This window comes from Chanodichthys erythropterus, chromosome 2 (assembly GCF_024489055.1).
Source record: "Chanodichthys erythropterus isolate Z2021 chromosome 2, ASM2448905v1, whole genome shotgun sequence".
Classification (NCBI taxonomy): domain Eukaryota; kingdom Metazoa; phylum Chordata; class Actinopteri; order Cypriniformes; family Xenocyprididae; genus Chanodichthys; species Chanodichthys erythropterus.
Window position 1 is genome coordinate 20889023 of NC_090222.1, and position 25931 is coordinate 20914953.

General features: G+C 38.1%; 1 protein-coding gene across 1 annotated transcript in view; it reads left to right on the forward strand.

Moving 5' to 3' along the window:
• Nucleotides 1–17367: 17367 nt before the first annotated feature.
• Nucleotides 17368–25931, forward strand: part of rbms3 (RNA binding motif, single stranded interacting protein) — a 179618-nt gene continuing 171054 nt past the window's right edge. Inside the window, exon 1 of the mRNA XM_067404704.1 lies at nucleotides 17368–18467. Within this exon, the coding sequence (XP_067260805.1) occupies nucleotides 18393–18467 (75 nt within the window). The 5' untranslated portion in view covers nucleotides 17368–18392. The remainder of the gene's footprint in view (nucleotides 18468–25931) is intronic.

A 25931-nucleotide genomic window follows, 5' to 3' on the forward strand; every position in this document is an offset into this window, starting at 1 on the left:
TGCCTATGTAGGCAGCATCCTAAGGCGTGTGAAGGCTGTTGAAAATTGTGCTTAATTATGCTGCCTCCTAAAATACTTAGTTTTGGCCAAAATCTAAAGCATCATTGAATGTATTAATGTATCACTGAATATTACTTAATATTTCTGTGCACTTTGTACATTTGTTATTATTAGTATGTTAGCCTATCATCACAGTAACATAAAACTCTACTAAATTCAATTGCGAGATGTACAAAGCTCTATTTGTATGATGTATATTGCATTGCTGCATGTGTAATCCAACTTGAGGTTCCATGATGGTTAAGATGCTGCCACAGAAGGTAGCAGACAGAGAAGCAGCTCACTGATTCGGAACAGAGCTATTTGAGTGGTATTGCTATCAGTTTTATTTTTTTACTTAAAATGCAGCTTAATTCAGTTTAATTGCTCTCCCAGCCTGGCCAAGCTCATGTTTAGCTGGTTTAACTGGCCATCTAATTGGTTTCCCAGTCCAAAACCAGCCTGACCAGGCTGCGAGACCAACTAAGACCAGCAGCTTTGGCTGGTTTAAGAATTTCAGCAAGGTTCATTCAGATTAACTACTTTTGGATACTTGATAATATGGTCATGGAAAAAGAGAAAAGAATATATATTTGGACCAACTTTAAAAGTCTGGTGTTTCTTATTTACTTAAAAATATATAGTTTGTATTTTTGTTATGTGATGTGGCTAGTGTTTTATATCAAAAACACTGTTTTAATCAAAGTTTGACATTTTATGAGGGTTTTGGAGCTGATGTCAGCCTTCTGGTTCTGGCATTTACAAAGCTCACAAAACTTACCTTTTACAAGGGCACAAAAAAAGAGTCATAAAATGTATAAGCAAAATAAATTATATGACAAAAGGTTCAACTCAAAATTATGCCAATATAATCAATAATTATTTCAACATATAGCAGATTTTAAACACGAGAGCTGTGAGGCTTTTTTTTTTCTTTCTGTCACTTCAAAGAAAATGAGACCTGCTAGGGAGAGTTGAAAACATTTGGGGCACAAAATAGAGATGTAAACAGATCAGTGCATATCTGCAAGAAAAAAATAAGCCATCAGCCTAACCTTCTTTACACACTTCTGCCTGCTTCTCATCACAGATCCAGAGGAAAATGAGAATCCTCGGGCTTGGAACATGAAAGACATCAGTGCTGAGTTTTCTCCCCAGAGGTTTGGTCACACCAGTGTTTTGAGATGGAAATGAGGCCGGAAGCAGCTCTGATTGTGTACTTCAATGCTGCTAGTGTCTTCATCAAAAGGAAAACTGTTTAGCTAAAGCAGAAATGGATAAGTTAGGAATAGTTCACCCCAAAATGAAAATTCTGTCATCATTTACTCACACTCGTGTCGTTCCAAACACTTCTGTGGAACACAAAGGAAGATATCATTCAGGATCTGTCAAGAACCCAAAAAAAAAAAAAAAAAATCCATACAATGCAAGTCTGCTGACATTGCAACTTTATACAAGAAACAGAAATTTAAGACATTTGTCACTAGAAATCTCCCCCTTGGTCATTTGCAGTTCCACATATTCAAACTTGGTGCGGAGACACTGGAGAACATTTTCATGCAGCAAATCTGAAAATTTGCAAGATTTGAATGACAGAAATGATGACAAATTTTCATTTTTGTCTGAATATTCCTTTACCCACACTATTTGGAAAGTTAGGATACTGGTCTATATATAGATTGGAGAGGAATAGGAAAGAGAGAGTGTGTGGGAAGAGGATGTTACATATTGTAAGGCAAAATGAAACTTGTGCTGAATAAGTACTTTCTATCCATCTCCATTTCAACCTGAAACTTTGTTCTATCACTTTTGAGAACTGTGGTTTCTCTTCAAATCCAAAGCACATTCTGTGGACTTGCACTGTAGACAAAACAGGAACTCAACCAGTAACCACTCACACTGAATTCCCAGAGCTCTCACTTAAAAAAAAAAAAAGTTCAGTAATCTTTACAGAAACAGAAGGTATGAATGTATTAACCAGTAAAAACTTGTTGTTAACTTTAAGTTAGTTTACCACATATGGTCAAATATTGTAAAACATTTCAAATAATAACTTTTTACATATCATATTATAACAACTGATGATCGTAATAATTAATAATCCTTTTAAAATTAAGGAGATAATAAAAAAGTGTTTTTTGGAATTTTTATTACAGTGAAATGCAGCACTGTAAAAAAAATATTTTCGTGATTTGTTATCATAACACTTTTTTCCTTTTCAACTTAGATAATTAATGTAGTTCAGATAACATAATATTTTGAGTTTCTGTTGATTAAACCAATCGCCTTCATTGTATTAACTTAAATTTTTAATTTTAAGTGAACTCAAAATTTCAAGGCAACCAGATAACTTACTTTTTTTAGTGAAACCAACAATTCTTTTTTACAGTGTGGCAACCACATGGCTCAGGCTCATTAGAAAAAGTACCTGTGTCAACATTTTTGCAAAATACAAAATACTTTGCGTCGTGCACGTTTCGTGACAGTTTCAAAGTGAAATGTCCAGTGAGTGGTGCTAAAGCGTGTTTAGTTTTTTTTCCGGAACAGATGAACGTGAATATAGCAATGTTTTATTGTTTTGGAGTTTGTATGTATCACCGCAGTTCTGAATCGAAATATCCGGTGAGTGGTGCTAAAAGCTTAATGCTCCATCACGTTTAATAACATACACCTGCACTAAACCCTAAACCCACCTAAACCAACTTTTGAACTCTTGTCTTTGCACTCTTTTACTGTGACTCGTCTTTCACAGGATTCGTAACCGAGCTACACTTCTGTACCAGCTGAGCAACCAAACAAACTTGTTACATCAGTAAAACTGAACATCTGGACAAGTGATGCAAACTCCAAAATAAATTTGTTTACGAATCATGCATATGGTAAAAAGTGTTTTGAGGTCATAACATTATTGTACAAGGAGCCGCGTGAAAACAAGTCTTTATTAATCCATAATCTGGCCCTGTAATCATAATTGTGTGTGAAAACGATTAAAAGAGCTTGCTGTTTTACTGCCTCTAGTGTTCATCTCTGTTAGAAACTGCAGTGATGTACGTATTGGTACATATTTTGCATTTTGCAAAAATGTTGACACAGGTATGTTTTACCAATGAGTATGTGTTGCAACCACATCTACCTCTTCTAAAACATAAATGTAACAAGATTTTTTTTAATATATAATGATTATAGTGTAAAACTTTACGCCAGATTGTCCTTTTAACAAAAGGTAATTGCAGGTCCAGGTAAGTTTCATTCCCAGTTCAGTTTTCATAGGTGGACCGGCCTAACCGCAATGTGCAACACATGTTTAATGAGGAAGATAAGGATTAAGACATTGATGAAATAGATACTGCCATTCTCTGCCCTGCAGTGCAAACATGAAGGGAAGTGGGTGAATTACGACACACAATGTCTGCCTGCAGTGATTTTGTAATTACAGTGGAAGTCACCATATTTCTTACCATTAATATGGCATGAAAATCCCTAGGGGAGCTGTCAAATTCCCACAAAACAAAGCATCATGGGTAGGTGGCGCTGATGATAATCTTAAACCTTTCTTCTCTAACTGGAAAATGTATTCTGAAAGATCCAAAAAAACAAAACAAAAAAGCAGCACTGTTACATCTGAAAAGCAAGCTACTAACTTACAAATGTACGGTGAGGTACAGTACATGCTGAATCGGTTATTTGAAACTATAAAATAATGTTGACGTGCCCTTTAAAGGATCAGCAATATTATTTACATGTAAATTGACAATAAGATTGTTTTCAGGATGGGTGCTATTTTATACATCCTCGCAACCATGCTGAGTCAGAGAACAGAGAGTGCTTGAGCAGGAGCTGTGGATTATGTAAACCAGACAATTTAATGTTGTTGCAGGACAAGGATGTTTAAGTTCATGGCATCCTTTACGGGAGCAGCTCGTTCCCTCGTTCCCTGATCTGCTGCACTCTGGAGTCTATCCTGTCATTAAACTCACCAAGTGGAAAAACAGAAACCATCATGGCAAAGAGCTTTTCGCAGCTGCTTCCAGGGAGACAATCCTCTAAACGGCCATCTTCCTAATATAACACCTGATAGAACAACTGTGCAAGGAACACAACATTAGGACATGCAATTGATAACGGATTTCCAGTTACATTCTAATAACTGTATGTTTAGCAGGGATGCCAAATTATTCAAAAGATGTAATTTAATTACATGAAGTGCTGATTAACTTAACATAAAAAAAGCCTCAAATGAAGATAATATATGAAATTACTGAATTGACATTACAATGAGTGAACATATTGTTTGTTTCAAGTCCAAAACCTTTATTTTTATTGCACATTTTCATAATAAATTGCATTAAATTAACACTTATTAACTCTTTATTCAGCCTTAATTAATTATATTTATTGTATGCAACAAATAATGTGTAAACCACATTTTTAAGTAAAACATTAATATGCAAATACAGAAATATGTTTAAATTGTAGTCTATATATATATAATACAATATATTTATGTTAATATATTTTATGATTTATGTTATAATATTTTCATTTTAATTTCATTTTAATATTATAATATTTATTTTAAAGAAGGCTATAAAATGATAATCGGTTCCAAACAATATAAATAAATAAATACTTAAGTATACGGATAAAAAAATATATGAATCTGAATGATAAAAGCTTCTGTGCACTTTATTAATTCTTAATGCAGCGACAAAAAAGAGAGAATCCATTAGCCTTTACTCCAGCTCTCTAAGATAGACTGAACAGCATATAGTTGTATGATGGCACTCAGCCACTGTCCCATCAAAGGACCATTTTCATTCAAAGGTTTATTTTTGGAAAGAAAGATGTCTTTTTTATCCTCCTTCCATCATCTTACATCCCTTTGTCTGGTTAATGCAGAGAAATAATGGGGTGGTTTAAGCACTCAAGCTCTATATGTTCTGAATGAAGTTGCCTTTTCCACAGTGGTAAACTGTGTTACTGTATATACAGTCTGTATCTCTAATTGTCTCACTGACCAGGAGTTGGGGGGTCTTTTCCAGTGGTACGCAGGCAGTCTGCACTCCGCTGCTCTGTAATCAGCAGTGAAAACACATTTCACGGGCCTGATTACCCAGGGCGCCTGCACAAGTACAGAGACAGGACCTGGAGTCTGCCTTACACACTCCCGCTTATAACAAACTGATGTATGATCCCTTCATCAAAGTTCTCTCTCCAGCAGGGGTGAGGACTGGGAACATGGCAGTGGTGATGGCTTTGGAAAATTCTCTGTGTGTCTCTCGCCTGCTGTTCGACAGGCCCAGTGGAAGCCTTTCAAGTAAAGCTTAAGCAACCAAAACCATATTTGTTAGAGAAATACAATTTGGGATCCGGAAAATGGCAATGGGTCCTCGTTGGAATCTACAGTCAATCTTGTTTTCATTTCCGAGGCCTTGTGTGCCACTTTTCTCAGTATCGCAGTCTGAAAATTGCACCTCCATTTTGTAATTATTTCTGCATGGGCCCGGCGTGAGGAATGACATTAGAGGAGATGATTACGACCTAGTGGATGTGGAGCTCAGATGAGGAAACATTAATTCCCAGGCACATGCACACATTTCAACACACATTCTTGAATATTGCACACATCTTTTTCAAAAGCTCTTTGTGCCAAATGTGACTGCTTAGACACCAGTGTTTGGGGGGATGGGGGGTGTTGCTGGGGAGGTTGACAAACTAAAAGTAGTGTCACTAGTAAATTAACTAGATTTTTTAGTGTGCAGCTCAGCTTTTTTCTAAACTAGCAGTTCTCAGTTAGTCTGTCACGGATCCAAACAATCCATTAATCTGTAAACAATGAGTGAAAGTCTTGCTCTATGAAAGCAATAATACATTTTTTGTTTAGTTTTTTAAACTGGGTACAATGAGATGACATTATAGCCTACTACTCGCCCTTCAATCACCAAACATTAAAAGGATATTTCAAAGTGTAAAAGCATCAGCAAGGTACATTCAACAGACAATTAAATTAAAATTAAATATCACTGTTGTAATATACAGCTATGGAAAAAATTAAGAGACCACTCCAAGTTCATAAATCAATGTTAAGTGGTCTCTTAATTTTTTCCATAGCTGTATATACATCTGTATTATGTAATATACATTACCTTAATAAAAAATGTTCATTAACTTAAGCATTGCACGATACTACAAGATACTCAAAGTGATTTCCGTCATTTTGACAGATAATAAATTGTATTTACCTGAAAGAGATGTGAGGATTTTAGGAAAAAAACAAGATAATCTTTGTGCATTCCAGTGAGTTATTAATGGGATATAACGTAAATTAAATCGGGAGAACAGACCCCAAATGTGCAGTATATGTTGTCCTTTTTCATACTATCACAGCGGAATCCAAAAGGGAAAAAAGAAAATAATCATGAGGAAAAGAATGCAGTGACTGAAAAGAGCTTGTGCCATAGATATTCTTACTATAACATTTCACGTTAAAGTACTAAGCGTCAAGCTACATTCTCATGATATGACATGAGACAAAATCATATTTTGTGTCATGTCAATCATCTCATGATATGTCATGACACAAATTAAAACATGAAGGAAAATTGACAGCTCACAGTCAAACTGACAGATAAGCTTTATTTATTGTGCAACCGTATGATTTGAAATTATTTGCTTCAGTCTTTTTGAATGGAAGTTCTCCAAACCGGAAGTGCCACCCATAATTCAAAACGCAGTAGGAATAAGGTGGATACTATTTCATCTAAATAAATTTAAATGATACAAGTGAATGTTAGCATCAAAAAAGCTTTCATTTTGAAAGAGCTGGTCGATGAGTCAATGATACAATGACACTTACCATTTTTCATACCAGAATGAATCAGTAAACATATACAAAAGAAGTGAAAAAACTGTCATTGAATCATTTGTTCAAAAACAATGACTCATAAAGACAGACACTGGTTTCATGTATGAATAAATCTGTGTTATTGAGCAAATTGGCTGAATGAATGATTATTCGTCGCCACCTCTGGCGTAACAATGTAACCTGCAACCACAAATGCACATTCAAACAATCTGCCTGGATCATGCAAATGCCGCCATGTTGGACATATCAGCACTTTTGGAATGAGGCTCAATCTGCCAATCAGATTTAATGACCAAAAATGTTGTGAAATTACATGAACTGTTTCTTTAATATTCAAAAAACTAATGCCTTCATAAATAGCTTCAATTAGCCAGTTTTTTTTTAGTAGCTAGTAGTGTGGCTAACTAAGTTTTCAAAAGTCTAGCTTGACTTTAAATTATGAGTAGCCCACAGTTTGACAAGCTACAGTTTCAAAGTAGCTTTCCAATGGTGTCACCCACAGAGTAACTGGTTAAACAGAATCGCAAAAACGTTGCCTCAGCCTGAAATTCAATGCATTACATATGCACAGAATGATTTCTTGACTGTCCCACAGCTGCTTTGGGGGAAGTTAATCATTTGTATGATATGTTTCCTGTACGTCTGTGCAATGTGAAAACATTGGAGAGTAGAGTTATGGCAGACTAGGGCTCACATTCCACTTGTCTGCCGTATAAAGTCACAAAAGAAACTCACAAATGTCACTTTCCACACATGGGTTGTACCACTGTGCAACTATCATAGGGTAGGCAAGATTCACAGGATGATTTATAGCGATTGTGTGACAGCTGAACGGTGGCCATATCATGAGATGAGAGCTCATTTCAAACTGCAAGTGCGGGTCTATTCACATGGTCAGCAGTTAGTGTTGATTTCTCTCGCTCTTTCTCTCTCTGTCTCTATTCCACTCATCTCTGTCAGCTCCCCTCAATGGGGTTGGTTAAATCGTCCATAACACATAAACGCTCGTTTATAAAAGCTGACAGACATGGCAGTCGTTTACAGAAATTAATTACCTTCCACTGGTGCTTCATGCGTCAGTCACGCTAGACCAGTCTCAACTACCTCCATTAGAGACACCTCCACCTGCTGAGAGACAGACAGAGAGAGGGAGACCCATAAAACACATCTTTTCTTGCCAATAATTTCACTCATGATGGAATTCCAGACAGAAAGCCAAATTGTTTTGCTCTTTTTTTGGTTGTTTTTTTGGAAAAGGCAGCGACTTTCATTAATTTGTGGTTGGTTAATGGAGCCAATCTGTTGAATGTTCATACAATGCTGCCATGACTCTCTAATTATGGATACAGATCAGTTGAGCTTGGTTAGCTTTTAGCTTAATGAATGCAACATGGCAGAAAGTGCTACATCTCGGCTCTATTAACAGAATAATAATTTATCCAATGCTGCTTTTGAAGAGATTAAAATGAACTGATATTTTTAGTGCCGTTCCTCCAGCTCTACGGCAGTGAGAAGCGGCGTATTAATGTAAACTTGTCACCCATAATCTCTGCTTGGTGTGATTTTCTGAGAAAAGCCTCTCCATCACTTGTTTATCAGGGTATACGCCAAATAGAAAAACAGGAACTAGTTTAATTTCCCCCCGTTTCAACATGAAACGGCATTTGCAACCAATTTTACTTCAGCAATTTGATGAATTTCTGAGCGAAACAGGATGTTCAAGGAGATAAAAATGTAGAGCGGGAAATTACGAAGACAAATAGGCTATATATTTCTTTGGAATAGCGTGCACAATAAGACCAAGAATGTGTTTTAAAGGGATAGTTATCTCAAAATTGGACATTTTGAAAAATGTCAACTGTTTTTGTTCTTACTATTAAAGTTTAAGTTGTTTTGAAACCCAATGATTTTTATTATATGGACAAAAACGTTTGAAACATTCTTTAAAATATCATCATTTGTGTTCCACCAAAGAAAGTCAAACAGGTTTGGAACAACATGAGGGTGAATAAATGAAAAGTAAACTGGGTTCATTTTGATTCTATCCCCTCCCAGCTCTTTTTCATTTCTCTCAAACACTAACCATGCTTCTAAAGCCTCTAAAACCCAACCTCATCCTCACACACTCAGAAATATTCACACACATATACACAAATGCCCATTCCGCCCTCCTCTTCAGGCCAGCTAACTGTAGTACCGCCAGTTACTCAAATGACACACTTAAAGAAACGTAGGATGAAATCAGTCATTTGAAGAGCAGAAGATTGCGCTTCTTGCTGCGCCGTGTTTCTGGTGTGAATCTGTGGCCGCTCTTTGCCGGCAGAGGATCTAATAAGTGCGCCGCTGTGCTGTGGGTCGCCCAGTGTGAGATTAGAGGAACTCTATTAAACTTTATGGCTTCAAGTCGAAGCGTGGGGAACAAAGCTGTGTGAAATGAACCTCAAACTACCCCGGGACTTAACAAGGCGCTCATGAGTGATAAAACACACTGGGACGTTTTCTTGGAGATGGGTGGGTTGGTTTCGCGCCCACCTACTTCACCAATATTTCAAAACATATCGTGTTCTCTCGCCCGTTTGAATACTGCTTTGGGAGGAAGTTAAAATATTGCTGGTGTTACTAGTCTGTCGTTTCAAATGTTTTTACCAAGTGCCTTTTAACCCTTCTGTACTACAACATAGGTTATGTTTGGAAATGCATACTCATATTATCGCTGCAGTATATAATATGCATTATTATTCTGTGTACTGTATGCAAATTTCCTGAATGAACAGAATACCTGAATGACCTACTACATTTGTCAAAATGAGCAGTATAATGAGCATTGTATACTGTTTCCCACAATGCATGAGTTCAGTTTGATCTTTCATTGTGATGGATGAACCGGAAGTAATATCAGTTGCGATTTTTTACATCTGCAGTGTTTAGAATTGCATACTATTTCTGCCATATCTATATTGCAGAAATAATTAGAGCAGTATGCTATTCTGAATATAGCTATCCATTTATTAATTCATTATAGAGTGGTGCAGGTATGACATCACTTTATAGGCCAAATTTTAGCACTTCCGGTTCCATCGCCCCAAAGTCAATGGGTTTTTTTGAATGGGATTTTGGTTAAATGGCTGAAATAAGATCTGTGGTGAGCGCAAGCGTTTCACGTTTTATTCTACGACATAAAATGCATCAGTATTACCCCACTTGTGAATTTTTTAAGCTGTTATGTGTCTTGAAAAAGGCGGTTGCTAACAAATGGCTAAATGGGACTACATAGGCAGTCGGGGACATTAAACGTCACCACTCTGAGAATGTCAGCTCAGTCTGCTTTTACCTCCTCATTATGCTCATAATTGTACTCTTATAAACTATTCTAACTCAAACATGCTGGGAAAATGTTTTTAGATAAAAACCGAAAGAGTTGTCAGAAGCTTAGTGATGGTGACGTTGAAGTCGAGTGACCATGGTGTAGTTCGTTATAGCCTACCTTTAACTTTTTACTTCTGGCAACTGCATTTAGGCTTCAAACTTCATAAAAGTTATGTTCATCTGTAAAAAATTTCTTGATGGACAAAATGTGTAAGTATCATAACCTTTTGTTAAACACAGAGCTTTATTTTTTTTTTTTTTTTTTTTTTTTGCGATTTTCCAAAAGTCTATGGGGAAAATGCATAGGCTTTCGATCAAGGGAACCCATGCGCCACCTACAAAGTGACCTGCACCACTCTATTTGATTGCACTGTCAAATGTTACTTTTACTAGGGCTGCTTATCATAACTCTAGCTTTCTGCAGTTAATACTGAAGTACTTTACCTGCCATGTGCACTTAGACATGCATGTGTTACTGGAAGATAAAACAGGTAAGCAAATGTAGGTGGGTATGCAGGTGTCCTACAGAGGGCGTCCATCCACTTCTAGGGCATGTGCAGCCATTATTGGCCTGGAAAAACATGCTTTGCAGGACCTGGGGAAAGCATCTAGATGAGAGCATGTAGCTAGCACAAGTGGGTAAAAGAATAGCTTTAAGCTGAAAATGGATGTAGCATGAATGTGTTTTTATATGTTAAATAGTCCACATTAAGCACAGAACATTAACATATTAAAATTCCCAGATCTAATTTTGTATACAGAATTGAACTTAAAATGCTAAATAGCCATATTTTTTCCCAAGATGATAAATGGACACTACTCACATTCACAAAAGTAGTGAGGTTACGTGACCACAATAAAGTAGCACAGTGTTTCTAAACTGGTGGGTGGCGGAGTGTGCAGTCAAAGAAATGACAACAAACTTAATTCTAATATGGCTGCGTCTCATTTCGGAGGCTGTGTCCTCCGGAGGTCGCGTTTGAAGGCTGCATACGTCATCAAGGATGTGTTATTTAAGAAAAGTAACCATAATAAAATTGATGGTTATTCCTCGTGAGGTGTAAAATACTGTATTTTCTTTCTTACTTTGCAATTCAACGGTTCTTTTTCTTAAATGAGACCGTCTCAATGACGTATGCAGCCTTCGAAATGAGACGCGGCTTATGTTTTTCTAATGCGAGACTATTATTTTGAAAACACGTGCGTGAAAGCTCTTTACACTTCTGTCAGACTCATTTTAAGTAAAGACTGCATGAGAAAACGCGTTGTCCTGATTCAGTATCTGAATATAATTCAGGCAATGTGTCAGTGTCATTGTTCTAACGTTATTTTCGTAACTTGTTAGGAAATAAAAGGCCTCCCACCTCAGAAAAACGAACTTTCATGTCCTGTCAGCGGCAGCCGTTATACTGTGCTGGTTGCGCGCACTCTGCAGTTGCACGCGGAAATGTTTGGACTTGGACTGTTTTTACATTGTTGCCGCCGGTGGAAGAGACAAAAGTAACTGGTATTTCGTGTGTTGGCTGGGAAGGATTTGCATGCAGGTATGATGTTCATTCTATTTATCAGAAGCAGTTTCCATATGTTTCATGACAGTTCATGTTAGAATTGTGAATTAACCAATGGTAACTTGGTGTTTCCATAACCCAAAATGCCACTTTATTTTCACTTTGTGTTATTTTGTATATTCTTAAATGACTGTGCTAGCTCATACAAACTTACTAACTATAACAAAAACTAGTTATTTAATAGCCTTATCTTATACTGTTTATTCATCAGTGTTAGTCATATTCTTACAGTTTATGTGTATGTTAAAGGTGCCATAGAATTGAAAATTTAATTTACCTTGGCATAGTTAAATAACAAGAGTTCAGTACATGGAAATGACATACATTGAGTCTCAAACTCCATTGTTTCCTCCTTCTTACATAAATTTGATTTGTTTAAAAGACCTCAGAAGAACAGTTACGTAACAGTCGGGATCATTAATATGTACGCCCCCGGTATTTGCATATGCCAGCCATTCAAGGCATTACACAAGGGCAGGCAGTATTAATGTCTGGATCTGTGCACAGCTAAATCATCAGACTAGGTAAGCAAGCAAAAACAATAGCGAAAAATGGCAGATGGAGCAATAATAACTGACATGATCCATGATTACATGATATTTTTAGTGATATTTGTAAATTGTCTTTCTAAATGTTTCGTTAGCATGTTGCTAATGTACTGTTAAATGTGGTTAAAGTTACCATTGTTTATTACTGTATTCACGGAGACAAGAGCCGTCACTATTTTCATTTTTAAACACTTGCAGGCTGTATAATTCTTAAACACAACTTCATTCTTTATAAATCTCTCCAACAGTGTGTAATATTAGCCTAAGCCATTAGCAACGGATCATAGCGTCAAACTCATTCAGAATCAAATGTAAACATCCAAATAAATACTGTACTTACATGATCTAATGCATGCATGCAGCATACATGACGAACATTTTGTTAAGATCCATTTTGAGCGTTATATTAGATGTGTGAACTTTGTTTATGCATTGTATTAGAGTCGTGAGCTCGGAGGCAGGGAGTGCGAGGATTTAAAGGGGAAGCAGCCTGAATCGTCACAATGCCCCAAAATAGGCAGTTACAAAAATTAATAATAAAAAAAAAAAAAAACGGAGTATTTTGAGCTGAGACTTCACAGACACATTCAGTGGACACCTTAGACTTGTATTACATCTTGTGAAAAAGCATTCTAGGGCACCTTTAAATTAAGTGGGAGGGTACTTATGTTTGTCAAACATTTTTGTAAAATAAATTTGTTTTAAATATAATTAAATATATACTTATAACTAATTATAACTTATAAAAAATAGTTTGCAGTATACAGTATTTATTGCTTGGTTTCTGTTCCAAACGTAATAACAGATCTTCTGCAAAGTGCAAACTGACATCTTTTTAGCCTGAAATGTATGAACATGGTAATGTATAATGCTTTAATTCTGTCTCTCAAACACAATGAATCACAATCAATCAAATTGTGTTTTTTGAGATATGATTTGACATGCAAGGTCAATCTGACCCCATAACAGCTACTCTGGATCTTTAAATGGTAACAGCAAGGAAGAGCCTGGCCCAAAAGAAGTAAGCCAAATGTAGAGCTCAGGGCGGCACTTAGGAATGTACTCCTACAATGTGCCTGGTACTGTGATCAACCCCATGCACTCCATGATCAGATTGTATATGGATTCCCAACTTTAGATTGTTTCCATTCTATTGTTTGCAAACAATGAGCCATAGATAAGAAATGAATATTAATATAGCCAAAGATTGCTGTGATAAATTGTGTCAGTGAGGTGTAATCGCAAATTGATTATGCATGCATGTTCGATGTGCTCTATTTCTATCCATTTCTTGTTCGTTTTCTCACACACTTTGTCTCTAACACTCTCGTTCTCACCCTCCCTCCCCCTCTTCATGATTGATGGCATTGCAGCTTTTATCTCAGGTAAGCCTGTGCTGTTACTTATCTAGCCCGACTGTCACTGGACGAGAAAGGTGTTTGCTAGCACCACTCAAACAGCAGATTGGCTGGTCCAGAGCCAGTTGGGATAAACCCCCAGGTAGCGGGACAGTGGCCAATGTAGCTGTGCTGAAGTGTGGATGGTACATGCAAAACTACATTTTCACATTGTTTGAAGAAAATGAGTGGTGCTTGCCTGTGCAATACATGGCACTACAATGCTAGAGTGCTGTGGCTGGTTGCCAGGGTGTTGCTATGTGGTTGCTTTATAAGAGTCCACCTCCAAGCTGTAAGTTATCTTACTATCTAAACTACCACACTAACCATTAAGGCCTGTACACACTGGGACGAATATCACACGCGTTTATCGCCAGCGTTTTTCAAGACGTATTTTGTGTTCATACCCAAGAGATTTTCACTGGCGATGTGCAGAGTGGACGTGCAAATTCACTCCCTGACAGTATGTGGCGCTTGTGCTTAACGGTAGTGCAAATAAACATATTTAAGATATTAATAAAGTTAAAGAAGATAAAAATGCAGATATAAAATGGCATATATATATATATATATATATATATATATATATATATATATATATATATATATCGTCTTGGTATCAATGTGTGCTCGGCAAGACCGTTTTGTGCTTGAGCGCCACCAAGTCGTGTTTTACTGTAACTTCAGCATCTCCAGGCACATGAACAAAAGATATTTGTCCTGGTGTGTATAGGCCTTTAGACTTTAATATTTCATGTGTTAGAGACTTGTGTGATGGAATAGCACATTTGTGGTAGATTTCCATCTACTGGAAAAGAATATGTCTACCATAATATGTTCTTAATATAGTGATATTTTCCATGTCACAGTCTCTGATTTTCAATACTGAATACTAAACCAAAACTTAACACTTTAAGCAAACAGTAGAGGCCTGTTTCTCCTTTTACGCATTAAACAGGCGTTCGAATGACACTACAGCATTACATCCCTCCTTGCATCCAAGGGACACAATTATCCCATGTTTTTTCTATCGGCCCACAAATGAGAGCAGCCGACTCTTATTTTCCCAGCTGTGCAGCAGTCCAGATGAGAGCATTTTTTTCTTCTTTGGCTTTTTGAGAATAGTACCCCTGAGTTGTAGGGAGCGTGTCCAGCTCCATTTGCAGAGTTCTTTGAAGACCGTAGCAAGAACAATTACGGCGTCATGGCATCGGCCTCATTCTGTAAGCGTGTACTCACGCTAACCCTGCACAATCACTCCAGAAAAGCCCCAAAACATTAGGCATAGTAAAGAAATAAAAAGACTATTAATTTATACTCCTTTACTCCTCAAAAAACATCTGACTACCCTTCAAACAATGCATATAACTATGTGGAGCAATATGAAAGTAGTGTGGATTAAAAAAACAGAACTTGCAATTTGAATTTTTGATTCTATGGCACTATCATAGATAATAGAGTTTGATGTACTATGAAAACTTTCAGAACTCAAACCTCCCCAGATCAAAATGACCACAGAAACCAGGCTGCAAAACCAGCCTGAGTAAAGTGATAAAAAAAACCCTCATTATTTAGGACATACAGTTAAAAACTATATTGTACCCAACAGCAAACTCGCATTTTGTGTGTAAGCACAACAAAACACCATTGCTCATAAAAACAGTGTTCACAAAAGTGCTTCTTTTCACACTTGAAATAGTTAACTAAACCTGGGTTATTTTGCTTTATGTTTCACATGGCTCATAATTTACCTGGGGTTAACAATTAATCCTGGGTCTTCATAAGCTGGCGTTTCACATTGTACATTCCTAAACCCTGGGTTAACGTTCTTATTTGCATATTTGCAGCGTCAGTGTCACTGATTGGATAAACGCAGAATGTGACCTCTTTACATAGCTTTAGCATTGCGCATCCTGTATTGCCGACTGTGCTATCAAGTTTATACTGAATGGACATTTCAGACTATAAAGGTAAGAATGAAACGTCATTCAAATTCACTCAAATTGTCATGTTTTCTGTCAGCATTTGACATTTTTCCTCTCAAACGCTGAATTTACTGTTTATATATAATGCACAGTTTCTATGACCGTCTATACCACATGAATATGAGGCATGCTATTGGTTATTCGTTGCTAAGCATCTAGTTGTAACATTCTAACACCGCATCGTTTCACACTGTACAAGTTGGCACCGCAATGTGCTAACCCTGCTCCGGAGCAGTGCTAACCCCGCTTCTAAATTACAAGTGTGAAACGTTCCTTTATCCAGGGTTAAAAGCAGTGTTTAGAACGACGATAACCCAGGGTTAAGCGTGGTGTGAAAAGCCCTACAGAGTCTTAAAGGCTGCAAAAAATGGATGGTATAATTCAAAGGATCAGAGCCAGTGTGGAAATGACTTATAAATAACTATGAATGTCCTAAAAACATTTCTAACATTATAAGAGGGTCTCTGGGAAAAATAATAATAATAAAAAAAATATATGAAATGACCCCTTTAATAGTGTTTCTATTGTCAGCTTTTGAAAAGCTGCTCCATTTGTGTTTCTATTGCTGCTTTGACTTTTAGTGGACATGCACTTGGTGTGCTGTGGATTATTTGAACCCCTTCCACCGGCTTCTCATCTCTCTCATTCTCTCTCCTTTCCACCCTCTGTGCCTCAGCATTCCAGTCATAGTGATGAGAGAGCTAGACTCATACACCTCTCTCTCTCTTTCTCTCTCTCTCTCCCGCACTGCAGACTTCTATGAGAGTCTGTCCTAATGAAAATGTATTGTTGTTTTTCCCAATAGCTTTTTGTTTATTAGGTCTCACATTCCTTTCACTTTACTGCAGTCTTTGGACAAAAAAAATTGCCATGGCTCTCATAATTGCTGCCGTCAGTCTGCAAACACTTAAAGCTCGCTTTTTTTTTTTTGTGCTAATTTGTCACGCCCTGAAACTGTCTCTTATGAACAGCCATATCTGCATGTGAACTTCTATTAAAAAAGCACTGTGGATGCTGAGAAAAAAATACCACAATGTCAAAACAACGATCAAAGTGCAAACTCAAACAAAGAAAGAGGGTATAGGAATGTTTAGGGACCATTTTTCTGCTGCAAATAATTGGCCACTGCAACACATATTATTGCAGAGGTTGTGGGGGGAAAAAGCATCTGCTATGAAACTGTGCTCTTTCCCAGTACAGCATTTCACTTCCTGGTTCCAGTGCTTTAGGCTTATGGTAGAACACAATTCATGGCCATTTGTGCACTGCACGTATTTACTAGTATTAATGTCAGTGTGTCAGTATGTCAGTGTATCAGTGGATGCAAAGCTACCAGCATGTGTCAGACAAGAGCAAAGAAACATCTTACAGGCATTCATGTTTTATTTATTTAGAAAGTGAAGTTAAAAATACACTCTGAGGATAAAAAGAGAAAAAAAAGCTTGGGGAAAAAGGAGATTGGATGAGGTATAGGCTGTGGTTGACCATTAGGGGGCCTCGGCTCCTTGCTGTGTCGTCTTCAGTCTCCTCCCCCAGAGTGTGGGAGTAAGAGTAAGTCTTCCCCTTCTGCACTAGTAAAGCCGTGCAGTGGGCGGCAGCTCTCCCATGAGGACAAACAGAGATAGGCTGCTTAAGACACTCCCCTGGCTGGGAGTGGTGCAGCCAGCCCTTAGCCCCACCCACTAGGCTGTGGAGGAGGAGTAACACGGCAGTGCCAAAGCTGATCCCTTCAATCTTCCCCACAGTGTGGAGCAGCCGGCAGCGCGCACACACACTCACACACTCTCACACAGCCACACACACTCACACTCACTCTCGCACACACACTCGCGCGCATCAAAGCAGGCAGACAAGGGAGTCGGGTAATAAAGAAAAGAACATCACAGAGGAAAAACAGTGGTGCTGCGCTTGGAGTTTTCGGATACTGCAGTCTGCCTGGAGTTTGTGCCGTTTCCTGTGTGCCTCGTAACCTCACGGCTCACGTCTGGTCCTTCCTGCAGAGGGTTTGAGTCCCGTCAGCTGTGCGCACAAAGATCCAAATCCAACGACTGTCTACATTGCCGCTTTGTGCATCCGCCAGACGGGAACAAAGTGTGCGACTGGGATATCTGACAAGCTCCTCTGGGAACCGACGCTGCACCGACTGTCAGAGAGAGAGTGAGAGAGAGAGAGAGTGAGTGAGAAAGAAAGAAAGAGCAAGATAGATAGAAAGAGGGCAGTCAAGGCATGAGCAGGAGACTAGAAGCCGGTTTTCCAGAGAAGTGATCGCCACAGTGCCCCCTCCTCTTCCCTCACCTCCTTCCTTCCTTTTTCTCCTCTCTCCTGTGCCGCTGCTCTTTCTTTCTTCACGCACACCTCCGCTGCTATCCCATCCTTGTACCTCCGCTGTCCTTCCATCACCTCCTCCTCCCCTGCTCCCGAAGACGCGTGAAGAGGAGAAGCACGGCGCACACACGCTCGCTCGTGTCTGTATCATCTCATTCTTTCTCTCCATCCTTCCTCTGGCTCCGTTCCTCACACGGATCTAGCCTCTAGCTGCGGAACCACAAGCGGAGGCTTTTTGAGTTGTTGGATCCCACACGCGAGTCTCTGTATCCAGCCACAGCCAGAAGGATTCCAGCTACATGGGCAAACGTTTGGAACAGCAACCAATGTACCCCCAGTACACTTACTATTACCCTCACTACCTTCAGACTAAGGTAAGGCACCTTGGTTATCTGGTTTTGTGATGTTCTGATTTTTTGCCTCACACACTTCCTTGCGTCCGTATCATTCTGACAGATTTCTGACACACAAACCACATGACCAATACTTGACATGGGCCGCTCTCTGGAGGTGCAAGAGTGCCCATTTATCAAGAATGCATGCGCACACTCTCGAACACAAACTCGCGATCCAGAGATTCTGTCCTCTCAGCTGTGTAGCCTGTGGTGGAGGGACTTGAATAATTGCATCCATCTCTCTAAGCCCCTACACCACCCGGACGTGGAGAATTGATTACCACAGGCTGATCGATAGTGCCGAGATGCTATCGGGGGTACTGGTGATCTTGGCCTCCCTCTGTGATTCATGAATGTTTTTATGCGCCGCGCCCCATAAGAGGCCGGCACTTGCGTTACATGTTTGAGTGAATGAAAGTGGAGAGAGAGCTATGATTGGATCAGAGTTTAAAAAATGGCTGTTAGAACAAAGGGCGTGAAGATACATTTTCCTGATCATCTCGGGGTGGGTAAATTACGAAGTACAAAAGATGAATGTGAGGGACGAAAATTTATGGAAAGTCTTTTGGAGGAGTTGCTTGCTCAACGTTGGCCAAATATGCAAGCGTTCCCAAAAGACACATGATAAACGGCAGTGGCCAAGTCGCTCTCCATCAGCAAGTGTTTACGACTTCTCTCTTTCCCTCCTTCTACCCCTGTTACACTTTACATAAATTAGTAACATCGTGGCCAATCTCAACCTTCAAAATCTCAGAGGAACTTGCAGAAACAGCTTGATTGACGCCCTTCATCACTAGTCTATACATGACACTAGCAACAGGCACCGTATTACCCATCAATACACACGCACACACACTCCCCACTCCTTGTAGCTGCCTTCAAGGTCACGTCAAATTGGATCTTACCCACTTCCGCTGTCTAATGAGTTTCTCAGAGTGTCTCCAAGGGATGTGGGGGCTCGTCCAGAGCATAATGTCTTTGTCCTTCTCTCTTGTCGCAACCAGAAGTCCTCACAACAATAACTCACCTCGCTAAATAGGGCCTGTCAAGGAGAATGCATGCATATTCAAACGGTTCAGAATTGCGCAAAGTATGTTGGTGATCCTTACCAAAGTAGAGCACTATGGCAAACACTGGAGCATCATGGGCAATGGTCAAATGGGCCAGTCTGGGAATAATTATTGATCTGTAGAATATTAAAGGAGATGGAGGAGGTTTTTTGGCACTGGGAGAGAGTTTCAGATTTCAGATATTCGGTCTCGCCTGTGAAGGATGGAGACCTCATGTGAGCACGGGTCAGCGTGAGTGCGATTGCGTGTGTGTGCGTGATTGGGGATGTAAATGGCCTGTTATTAATCTTGATTCTAGCGTGCTCTCTGAGTGCAGGCATTCCTCCGGGGGAAATCAATCATGAGGGGGAAGAGGGGCAACTGACACACAATCACTGCCCTCGCTCTCTCTCTCTCTCTTTCTCTCTCTCTCTCTGCCCCAATAATGCTCTGTGTTCAATGAGAGGCAAATGTTAAGCAGGGGAAATTATGATGCTACAGTAAGCTGTCGAGAATCAGTAATTCAGTTAAATTATATAAAGACCCTGGTATCAATTACATGTAAATTACTTACTTTCACTGAAGTAGGTTCAAAAGAAAATTAAATGTGACTCAAAATCCATCCATTGTTTTATGTGGGTCGAAGATATCACTGAACATGAAATTTGATGCAAACAATATCATTCCTCGGTGATGATGTTACATAAAGTGAACAGTGAATCTGTAAACATTTAAACTTCAATGATTTTTAAACTTTCCTCAAAGCTTTGTCAAGCCAACATTTCACGTTTTTCTTGACAAACTGTTTTTTTTTTTGGTTTAAAATTAGTCATGTGAATTGTATTCATTTTAATTCTACTTCCTTACAGTCATATTTCAGTTGAAATTATTTATCCCTCAATTCACAAATCTCACAATGTAGCTGTAGTCCCCTAATGCGTATGTCTATACTCTAAAAAATGCTGGGTTAAAAACAACCCAAGCTGGGTTGAAAATGGACAAACTCAGCAATTGGGTTGTTTTAACCCAGTGGTTGGGTTAAATGTTTCCCCAACCTGCTATTGTTGTAAAATGAACCCAAAATATGTTGGAAATTAAATATGTATTAATATGTTTAATAAATGAACATTTATTAATAAGTTTAATGGATAATAATTAAACAATAAACATTTATTAAATGTTCACCTTTTGATTATTATTGTTGCCTCTAGTAGTCTGATTTTTAATTTCCAACCTATTTTGGGTTAATTTTAAGCCAGCCTCATGGTAATTTTTAAACAATAGTTGGGTTAAATAAAACTGCCAAGCATGTTTGGCAAACATTTAACCCAACTGCTTGGTTAAAACAACCCAATCACTGGGTTTGTCCATTTTCAACCCAACTAGGGTTGTTTTTAAGCCAGCATTTTTTTAGAGTGTACAGTATCGATATCACACCAACCTTTCCCCTCTCAGGTTTTAGCAGAAAATGAGTGGATGTATAAACGTGAGTAGTGTGTGGGCTGAGGTATCCTTGACAGAAGCCATACACCAGTGGGATATAAAATAGAATTTAAGGGAGGTAATTCCCCCCTGGTATTGTGTCAACAGAGGCCAGTGGGGCCCCGTCTTCCATTCAATCAGCAGCTAGGAGTCAGAGCTTTATGGTGTGTGTGTGTGTGTGTGTGTGTGTGTGTGTGTGTGTGTGTGTGTGTGTGTGTGTGCATTGATGTTTTGAAAGAAGGATAAGAGGAAGAGAGCCAGAGCGAGCACTCAAATCCAGAGCCATGAGATTGCATATGCGAGCAAGTGTGTGTGTATGTGTGTGTGTGTGGTGTTCGGTTACACTCTGTGGGGTCAGCTTTATGTACAGCAGAAATAACATCCAGTCGGCCGTTTAAACCTCTCCTCTCAGTGGGAGTGCATGCTAACTGCCCTGCAGTGAGGTGACACGCGGCTTGCCAGCAACGTTCCTGCTGCATTATGGGAACGATGCATATATGTGGCTCATTATATTTCTCCTGCTCTCAATGTCATTTAGGATTATTACGTTGTGATATTTACTCTGCTTGTGGATAATTACCAGACTGATGCTTAATTTTCCTCTAGCAGCACCTTTTTTTTTTTTTTTTACCACAATGGAGAAAATGCTCTCATCTCCCCTCCTCCAAACAACCTTCATCTGAATAATTAAACTCATTAATGGACAAGCAATTTTCAGGTATCAACGAAAATTTGATTTTCGGTATTCATTACCAACACTGCTATTAAACAGGTGAAAGGATAGAATAAAATCCACAAGCACACTTTCACACGCAAATGACTAATTACTTGCCCTGTCCAGTGTTTTCCCTCCAATAGTATAATAACATTACTTGTAATAGCATTACGTGATATTTGGCTATAATACTGTTTATAAAAAAAAAAAAAAAAAAAATTGGGTTGTTCGTGCTCTAAAGTATTTTTTGGTATGCGTGTTTTTCTTGTTGGAAGCGAGCCATAATGACATACACAGATACATGAACTTACAAGAGTACAGGCTTTGTATGCATGTGTGAATTATACATGTAAACATTTCCGTCGGGAAAGCCTGCACTGTAAAATGCTTGCTGTAAGTGTCTGCGTAACCGTCGAATTTGGGATGTCAGATCTGTGAGAGTGCTAAATTATGCCTGTCCATGTGTAATTTTTCTGTTAGCATCTGAATGCGTGTCTAAACCACAGATAGGGCCCTATGAAATCTATTTTATTTTTCCCCAATTGTTTTATATTTCCCCGTTTTTATGGTTTAATTAAATGGTAATAATCAAAAAGGATTTTTAAAATGTAATTTATTGACATTTTAACAATAGTGGTTTATTTTTTCCTAAATTGTTTTGTCTTTTACAATTTTTTTTTCTTTTTTTTATAAATGATGGTGCTTATCAAATGCATGCAACAAACAATTTAAGTAATCTTTTAAAATCAAATGAAATTTGAACAATTCCTTTCATTTTTTGGCAAACAAAATGCCATACAACAGTGGATTCCTGTTTAAAACGGGAAAATTGTGTGATACTGTGCGAGATTCCTTAAAATATAAATATAAAAAAAATGTATTATTGTTATGGTTTCTTTGAGAAGAACATTATATTATACAATATAAATATATCTCTGTCAGAGTTTCAAGTTAAACATCCATTCATCCTTCCATCCATCCATCCATCCATCCATCCATCTCGACTTCACTCTGATGTTTCTATTTAATGTTGAACATCAGTAGAGTGTCTCATGACTTCATTTAGTTGGAAAACATGCATGTTAAACTACATCACTAAATGGTCTAGTATTCACAAAAGATATGGTTTTAAATACAACAAACGCTCATATTTTTAGTCCAGTGGTCTCAAACACAATTCCTGGAGGGCCACAGCTCTGGACAGTTTTGCTCCAACCCTAAACAAACACACCTGATCCAGCTAATCAAGGTCTTCAGGATTACTAGAAACGTCCAAGCAGGTGTGAGTTGGAGCTAAATAGTGCAGAGCTGTGGCCCTCCAGGAATTGAGTTTGAGACCACTGTTTTAGTCCATCAATGTCCTTCTCGTTTCCTCTCGGTCTTTCTCTCCTCTTCCCTCCCTTTTCCTCTCTCTCTCTCTCTCCTACTGTGTCCTGGGCATTCACTCCAGCCATCTGTTCAGAGGGGTGGGGTTCACTCTGAAAAGAGGAACATACTTGGCAAACATACCCTCATAGGTGGATAAAATTTTATGCCCAAGATGGGGGTGAAACGCTCTGCATTAGTCATGAACATAGAAACAAGAAAGAATACAAAGCGCACAGAAGAGCTGTTTGTAGCAGCACTTCAATATTTTCTGGCCCGTTCTGAAGGTGAAATGTGTTCTAGATTTTCACATCTTGCATCAGAGAGTAATAACTCTGATGCGCATCCAGTCACACAAAACCAATAAAAGAATGTGCAAGAAAAACTTCCATTGTCACTCACATGCTGCTGAGTTAAAGTACTAGTACAATAGCATTGATAAAACTAATAGTTCTGGCTGTAAAGTCTGATCTGATGAGACGTTAATATACAAACAAAAGACCATACTTCATTCAAATTTTCATTATATTAATCCACCAAACTGTTAAAAAAAGCTTATTGCTCAAATGTTGCCCTTCCATTGCTTCTGACTAATGGAGTTCTCAGTAAAGTCTTTTTGACCAACTTTTTCCCCCTTTTTCGTCATTTGTGATTAATGGATAAGGATCTTTAAAAAATATTTTGATTCTGAAAAGAAGGATACCTAACCAAAGTCTCTTTTTGCTTTCCCCTTGATTTCATTGCCAAGCATAACAAGTGGGAAATTAAACAGATCTTATTTGTGATTATTTTTTCTACACTCAAAAAAATAATAACAAATGTTCATTGGACTTACATAGTATAAAATAATGACACATTTCCAAAGTTGAGTAGATTTATCTGAACTTAAAATAAAAATGAATTGTACTGATTATTAAAATTCATCTTAATTCAAGCAGATCACATTAATTTCACTTTACTTATGTGAATTTCACCTGAGAAAAAAAGAAAAAAAAAAACACTGATTGATCCAATTAATCTTAAAGGTGCAGTATGTAATAATGACTGCTAGCGGTTGAAATGGATACTGCAGTCTAAATTCAAAATAATTGGAGAGAGTTGTTTCCCTTGCCCCTCCTCCTCAGACTCAACGCTCACACTGTAAGTTAATAAGTTGATTCGCATTTTAAGATGGTCCCGTTCCTACAGATTTTTAGATAGAATCCGAGGCTTTTTAGGTCAGGTAGAATCTGCAATCTTGTTTGTTGGCTTCCATGGCTGCAATACGCTGTGTTTTCCGCCAACTGGCAACCCGAGGTGTCGAAATAGTACTGGGTAAATTGGCAATGGGCGGAAACACACAGATCAAAACAAAAACAGACATTCTGACACGGAACACACACTTCAAAGTAAAATAACTAGCTGTAGCATTGTTTTTCAGAGAAACGAGTATGTGAACCTAGCATATTTCCTAAATATCTGCAAACATATGATGGTATTTTTATCCTTTAGTACAGTCAAAAAAATATATACAGCACCTTTAACTGCTTCAGTAAATAAAAACAATCATCGCAGGGCATGGTCACATGCTAAGTATAGCTTCTTGAGTGACAAAACCAACCCGATCTCACGGCAATTCGTAAGTATTTTATGAGGTGGCTAATTCGTACAAATTCATACGACCTCACTCGTACGAATTCATACGTTTTTTGCTAAATCATATGTATTTTACAAGTTGACAAATTCGTATGAATTCATACCCCAAACCCTGACCCTAAACCTAACCGTCTCTGGGGTTTAGACAAAGAGTGAGGTCATATGAATTCATACGAATTAGCCACCTCGTAAAATACGTACAAATTGGTCGTGAGATAGCGATGGATGAAACACACACCACAGCCTTCATTTGGCCGCCACAACTTAAGCACCACAATGGTAATCACAAAAATTAGACAAATACTCTTCTAAAATCACCAATCAAACCACACATTTTACCACAAATATGTCTTTCAAATATGTCACAAATATGTCAGTTCAAAAATACTTAATTTTCACTTGATTTCAACAAGTCGAGTCTCATGAAAAGTATGCTGGGAATTTAAAATCCACTGTCCAGTTTCAGTTCATGTCATCATAAATTATTTAAAGAATGTAGTTCCAACACAAATGAATTAAGAATAACATAAACATTTAACAAATTCAAATGAATTAAAAGTAATCAAATTAAGTTGTGACAAAATGTTTCAGAATTTAGCTTAATTTTAATGAAAGGCATAGTTCACTCAAAAATAAAAATTCTGTCATCATTTATTTATCTTCACAAAAGAAGATACAATTTAAAAAAAAGAAAAAAAAAAGGTCCCCATTAACTCAAGATTTTTCAAAATATCTTCTTTTGGGTTCCATAAAATAAAAAAAGCAATTTCATGAATGACAATTTGGGTGGAGTATCCATTTAAATAAATTGAACAAGCAGAAATAAGTCATTTTTTGAGTGTGTGGGATAGGCATGGACTTATAAACTACATTACGAGTTACAATATTTTTTTATATAAAAAGACTTTTTCTTGTGCATTTGGTCAGTGTCACTTTTAAGCACTTCCAGATTCATCCATGACCAGCATTCATGTTTGGTACAGGCTGTAATGGGGTGATCTGAGCTAGCTAGTTGGTTTCTGTGGGCTTGAGAGAACCAGAGGAGAAAGGCACCGGTCCTGAGGTAATAGCCCTGCTGCATTTTTAATAGAGGACCACTTTGTAACAACCCGGGCCTGATGTATTCTCCCCTTTTAAGGGCCCTGCCATTTCTTTTTTACACACAGCTTGCTTTTAGGCCACTGGCGTAAGTGCTCG